The 6457-nt window shown below is 38.1% G+C and overlaps 1 protein-coding gene across 1 annotated transcript in view; it reads left to right on the top strand.

Moving 5' to 3' along the window:
- The window catches only part of LOC104281269 (adenylate cyclase type 1-like), a gene marked incomplete at its 5' end in the record, with an annotated part of 26090 nt that extends 25023 nt beyond the window's left edge, over nucleotides 1-1067 (top strand). Inside the window, one exon of the mRNA XM_009879210.1 lies at nucleotides 482-1067. Coding sequence (XP_009877512.1) covers nucleotides 482-820 — 339 coding nt within the window. The remainder of the gene's footprint in view (nucleotides 1-481) is intronic.
- Between the last annotated feature and the right edge of the window lie 5390 nt (nucleotides 1068-6457).

Raw genomic sequence — 6457 nt, 5'->3', positions numbered from 1 at the left:
AATTTTATGTAGCCTTAAAAATTCCTTGGATACTTTGGATCGGAGAGGCTACCCAGACAGATGACATTGTTGTTCTACTAGAGCTCAGCTATGCTGCACCTCTCAAAAGTTCAATGAACTCTTGCAGTCCCTTATCCAAAATATCTGTCTAGTCTCTAGGGATCAGAAGTTCTTCTGGAGTAAATGAATGTCACTGGAACTGATCCAGTTTACAGCAGTGGTTACACATTTCTCTTGGATGGAGCTTAATCTGGGTGTGTAATTATTCAGCTCAAGATCAGAAGTTCTCAGATTACAATTTGGTCAGTGATTTTTAATTCCTTAAGAAAATTTTAAGTGAGCCCAAGAGCAGCAGTAGGTGTTAATTCATTCTGCTTATGAGTATTTCAAGACAGAGAAGTAAAAAGAGGAGGGATGTGCTGTTCCAGGAATAACCTTATACTAACAGGAAAAACTAATAGTTCTTTTTTTCTGGCTTCAGGTGACAGAAGAAGTTCAGAGGATATTAAAAAGATGCAGTTATGAATTCGTGTGCAGAGGTAAAGTCAGTGTAAAGGGAAAAGGTGAAATGTTGACCTATTTCCTGGAAGGAAAGGCTGATGGAAATACTTCACAAACACGGTCTTTAAACTTAGAGCGGAAAATGTACCCTTACGGGAGAGCAAACATTCAAACAAAACTGGGCACCAGCTGTCCATCGGTGTCCTCAGCTGCTAGCTTTACTGTAAAAGCTGGACTTGGAGCAGGTCAAGCCTCTGCCACTCACACAAATCAAACACTGCACTATCTTCCTTCTGTGCCAGCTGTGAAGGAGGCATAGAGCAAAGGAGATTTGGTTGTGCCATTTGCAGTGAACTTTGAGAGCAATGGTTGCCTGAATTTTTACCAAGAGATCAGGGGTCATAGGCTGTGGCATTAACCAAGGACCACTACAACCCAACCAAAGAGAACTTGGGGACTGTGTATCGAACTCTTGGAATGGAACATAAAAGGGCTAACAATTCTGTTAGGAAAAGTCAAAACCTGATTTTCTGGAAATGAGGAATATTTTCTTGGCATTTTTAAAGGGTAAATGAAAAAAAAAGAGATAAACATGCAAGCAGTTATTTACGTGTGTGTGTATATATATGTTTTAATCTATATATGCACATATACAAACAATCCTGTGTAGACTTAATAGAGATTTATAGAGATAAACATAAAAATATGTATTTATTTACATATCCACCTGCAATGACATAGGAAAGAGAATTCTCTCTCTATCATAGCCAGCATTGTTGGGTCTGGGATTAGCAAAGACGCATTTACCCATGGAGTGTGGGACAACTGGAGACTCTCCAGGGCTACAGCAAGAGTTAGGGAAATTAGGCTCCCAATGTGTGAGTTAAGGCAATGAGAACAGTGTTCATTTTGCTGTCCAGATTAATGAAGGCTGGATTCAACTAACTGCTAAAACCTACGTATTTTTTAAAATTCTCCTTGCATGCTCCAAAACTTTTTAAAATAAAAATCCAATTCAAACCATAACACTAGGATATGAAGCAGTTAAACTACAGAGCATAAATGTTTGGCAGAACAATATATATTCTTTATATTAAAAAAAAAAAAAGGTGATAGAGTTTAGAAGTTGCTGCCTCTTCACAGGTCATTTGACCCTGTGCAAGACAGAGGAGCCACCCTGCAAGCACAGCAATATGCTTATGCAATATAGAAACATTCCTTTATGTACAGTGCTGATTTTATTGAAGAGCAGAAGGGTGGTATTATTTCAGACTTTTACAAACAGCACAGGTCCTGTGGCTCAGTTCCAGGATGTAGCTTTACCTTTCTAAACAGCTCAAAGAATAGTCCTGTACTGGTGACAAACATGCTGTTGCTAGCTTTGTGTTATTTGTATGTTTGCCAACACAGTCTTACGTCTTAATTGATTTTTAAATTTATGCCATAGTTTTATTATATCTTGATTCTAGCCATGCTCACTCTTCAAAGCTGTACAATTATAGAAAGCTATAATTCTGAGAAACAAGCACAGTCAAACTTTGCCCAAATGAGGAGCACACTGGTAAATGTGCCAGAAGAGTGAGGCCTGCTCTTAATCTGCGTAAAAGGGAACATATTTTGACTGCTCTTTTCTTTAATGCAGTCTGCATCCTATTGTTCATGGTTTCATCCTGAAACACTGATCTGGATGTGAAATGTGGAGTGCAGCTCTGTGCTTAAGGCGGGGGCAGCTGGAGGTCATCCTGCTGAGGGACATGTGTTGCGTGGACAGGTGCTGATGGGGATGCACAAGCTAACCAGCCTCACTGCTTTCAAAAGAGAAGCAATACTTTACATTACCTAAAAGTATGCTAAACTTCCTTTTAACTAAAAAACACACCGAAAAAAAAAACACAAACAAAACCAAGCAAACAAACCAACCCAAAAAACACACCCAGGACTGCAGAAGTTGCCTGGATTGCGCGGTAGAAAACTTGCATGTATTAGATGTCATATTTCATTTTGGTGGGGCTATTTGATTACTGATTTCAGTGGAAAGAAGATTCTGAGTGACTCTACTGCAATTAGTATTTGCTTTGAAGCTGTCATTTTTTTTGTTAAGAGTATATGGACAAATACTGTGTCAACAGATGAAAATGGTTAAAGAAATGTTGCAGGAGTTTCCATTCTCCATGTAGCTATATCAGACTGCTGTGGGACTCCAGTGGTTTCAGCAGGGCTTTTAATTAATTTTTATGTATCCTGTCAGCTAGGTGCCTCATTACAAAGTTAGCAAAATTAGTGCTGTGAGACTAGAACACATTGCCCAGACAGGTAGTAGAAGCCCTGACCGTGGAAGCATTCAAGGTCAGGCTTCACGGGGCTCTGAGCAATCCGATCTAGTTCAAGATGTCCCTGCTCACGGATGGGGGGGGGGTTGGACTAGATGACCTTTAAAAGTCTCTTCCATGCCTAAACATCCTATGATCATGATTCTATGATTGAAGTGACTATAAAAGAATAAGAATTGTTTCCTAACTGTACGAGGTGTACACACTCTGGCTGATCTATGGAAAGTCACTGCATTTCTTCATCTCCCTAAAAGCTATCCAGTTCACAGATGTTCTTCTAGAATAATTTAATTCAGACTTTGATGCATTCAAAGCCATTTAAATAAATACATGTAGAAAATTTAGTTTGTAAGAACTAAATCATCACACAGTTAAGTATTTAACTGAAATGGAAAGCATCATGTGCAATAGCATTAATCACTTGGTTCCATTCACAGAGTCGCATTTATATAGCTTTTGAATCAGTGAATCTGGTATAATTTCACCAATAATAATAAAACATTACTTTTACATGTACTGTTATTAAAAGGATCTTCAGATCCTAGCAGTAGATATGGTAGTACATGAACGCATAGACTAAATACAGCCATTGACCCACCACAAAAACTTAGAATGAAATTATTTCTTTGTTACTTTTTCAACAGGCCCAAGCTATAGGCATATTGCCATTGTTTCTTTTCTCACTAAATGGACAGTAAGCAGAAATGAATTGTCCCCTGTGCTAATATTTTTGGGACTGTTCTCATTCCTAGACTAGACCTAGAGTAATGTCAGTGGAAGATCATGTAGCAAGGCAATTTTGGATTATTCATTTTAATGTTTTAAAAGATTAGCAGTTTCTAGTTTTCTAAGTCTCATCCTCTGCAACAGTCTAATGAGGCAAATGATTTTTGTAAGAATGTACTCTATGTTGAATGGAAAGGATCAGATAGATGCAGTCCATGGTCAACTTCTCATTCAACCCTTTTACAGGAGGTCTGTACCTCCAGAGAAAGTTGAGTGGACCAGGATGGCTTCTTGGTGCTGCAGGCAGTCCAGCATGCATGTGCTAGCTTACAGCATTAGTGATGGTGTATTTGGAGTCAGTTTACAGACTTTGCTTGAGTCCTACCATTAACATTATTCTTATTTTTGTTGTGGTGGTTGTTGCTGGTTTTACTATGGGAAAACTATATTTTACTATACAGTCCTGTACTGAGCAGTATGGAATGATGAAGAAAATTCAGCCAAAGACACAAATTAGTAAAAAGCCACATGAAAATGATAGGCAGTGCTCAGCAGCCCTTCCAACAGGGAAAACTAAATGCCCATTGAAATCATGATATAATGAAGCTGTGCTCTGGCCTCTATGCTTTCCTTCCCTGTTCTTAGAATTTTACCCCATTTTCCTTTTCTGTGTACGTTTGTTTTATTCCAACTCTTGTGTAATAGCTTTAAGTGACAGATTTTTATCTCTCTGCTCTTCTGCGTTCTTCGGTAAGTTCAGTAAGTTTTATGCAAGTAAAGTGGTACTATTAATACTTTCAATAACCCCACAAATGCAATATGCATTTTCTTCAAAATTAGAGAAGCTTGTCATCAAATTTTTATTGACAATTGGCTGAAGATAATATGTGACCTGGTCCAATATACCTGAAAATCATGAGAGGGATTTACTTGGTTTTCTGTGGGATTCAGGTTGTGTCCACCTTAGTGCATGCAGTTGTATTTCCTATCTTCATTTATTAATTTTCTGGTCAAGCTCTGTCTCTTTTGCCTGGGTGACCTTGCTGTAGCCCCAGCAAGGAGTCAATTCTGCCCCACAGTACCCAAAAAGTCCCTGATGTTTAACTGAGGATAGTAACTTGATGCACTGTGGGCAGAATAGCCTCCTGCATTTCTGTCCCACCATCTTGTGCAGCTGTTAGCTTGAAACAATTAACAGCTACAAGCCCTCCAACAACCTGATGCCATTTTGGCATGTTGATGTCTATCAATAGCAAGCACAATATTTCACATCACTTTGCACGTTTTCTCTTTCAAATAATAGTAATAATTGAAGTATTTTTTTCCTTGTATGAGGAGATAAGTATCAGAGATCTTCACTGTCTTGGGAGCTAATTTCAAAGTGTTCCTATGCTACCTTTATCTTTAAATGATTTTTCAATTATTATTCTCGGCAGAAATTACAGACTGGCATTCAGTTGAATTACTGGCTAGATATTTACAAACACGTCCCATCTGCATCGACTAGAAAGCTATTTTGTCCAACGCGTTAGTTATCGTAGCTGCTTCCTGCTGTGGCAAGTCGCACTCCCTCATCTTCACTAAAAACACACGTGAATTCTCCCTTGCTTTCTCTAGGTGAGACTGAGAGCCAAGAGCTTCAGCTTGTTAGGGCCAAATCTGCATCCCTTATGTACCAAGAGGCCTGCAGAAATCACCAGGAGTTTAGCATGCTTATGAAGGTCAGGAGATGAGCTTCTGTAGTTCTGCTTTGGGTTACAATGATGTCTCACATCGGTACTGAACTGAATATTTTACAACACTCTAACCAAGAGTAGGTCATGCGCCTGAATCTCTTTTGCACTTTTGCCTGTAATTTATTTGTAAGGCAAACGAAAGTACTTGGGAGTCACTGTTCGAAGGTAAACCATATATGACCAGTGCCATTTCAGTGCTTTGAGGAGTCTGAACACCTTAGTAAGTAGCATGAATCATTTTCATGTGTTGAATTCCTGCTTGTAGCAGATACAGAGTGTTTTCTTTATATCAGCAAGTCCAAATTCTGTATGTGTTCTGCCCAGGCAGGAGGACTATTTAGCCATAATGTTCTTTCAAGTTAGAGTTTTGTATTACAGTGAAAACCAACATTTTTTAATTTGTGATAAACCTGTATTATAATGCCTTATTTATTTTTAATCTTGTACAGTGTTACAAAACAACAGAAAACATTGGCCTTTCATGTATTATTCACTTTACAAGATGTATTATGAAATTTTGTAAATAGTTTTAGCTCTAACAGGTAATTGCATGTACACTTGTATAAAAAGAGGCAAAAAGGCACACTTTTAACAAATGTTAACAATTTTTGTAAGAGACATTTTACATGTGCATGGAGATTATAAATCCTTTGGAAATGGATGTCCTTTTGCTTTTCCTTGCAATCTACTGCATGCCACCCATGCCTGACTTGAGTAAAACAAAACAGTGAGTTTTCCTAAATGTTTTTGACATATCACTTCTGGTGCAGAGTTAAATCCACTAGTTGCATGTGCATTCAGCAAAGCAAAATCAAAATGTAAACAGCAAATAAAGAAGAAAAATAATTTAATGATTGTGTTCTCCCAACCTCAGTGTTCCAAGATCCATAATACAGTGTACGAAAAGTGTTATCAACATCTATGCTGTCTTCATAAGGTACCTTCTGGTCATTAGAAGCAATAAACTCTACTTACTGTAATATAAAAAGACAAACAGATATTCTAGTTGATAATGGTGTAATATCTGATGTGCAATGGGTATTTTCTAATACTGCATTTGATGTAGTATTATCATCAAGAAGGACCAAGTGTCAAAATCCATCATTGCTGTATGCAGGTGCAACACTACAGAAGGTAAAGGAGGTGAATTTGGCCCATTGATGT

This window comes from Apaloderma vittatum, unplaced genomic scaffold, assembly GCF_000703405.1.
Source record: "Apaloderma vittatum isolate BGI_N311 unplaced genomic scaffold, ASM70340v1 scaffold1792, whole genome shotgun sequence".
Classification (NCBI taxonomy): Eukaryota; Metazoa; Chordata; class Aves; order Trogoniformes; family Trogonidae; genus Apaloderma; species Apaloderma vittatum.
Note: the sequence above shows the minus strand (reverse complement) of the source record. Positions and strands in the feature narration are given on the sequence as shown.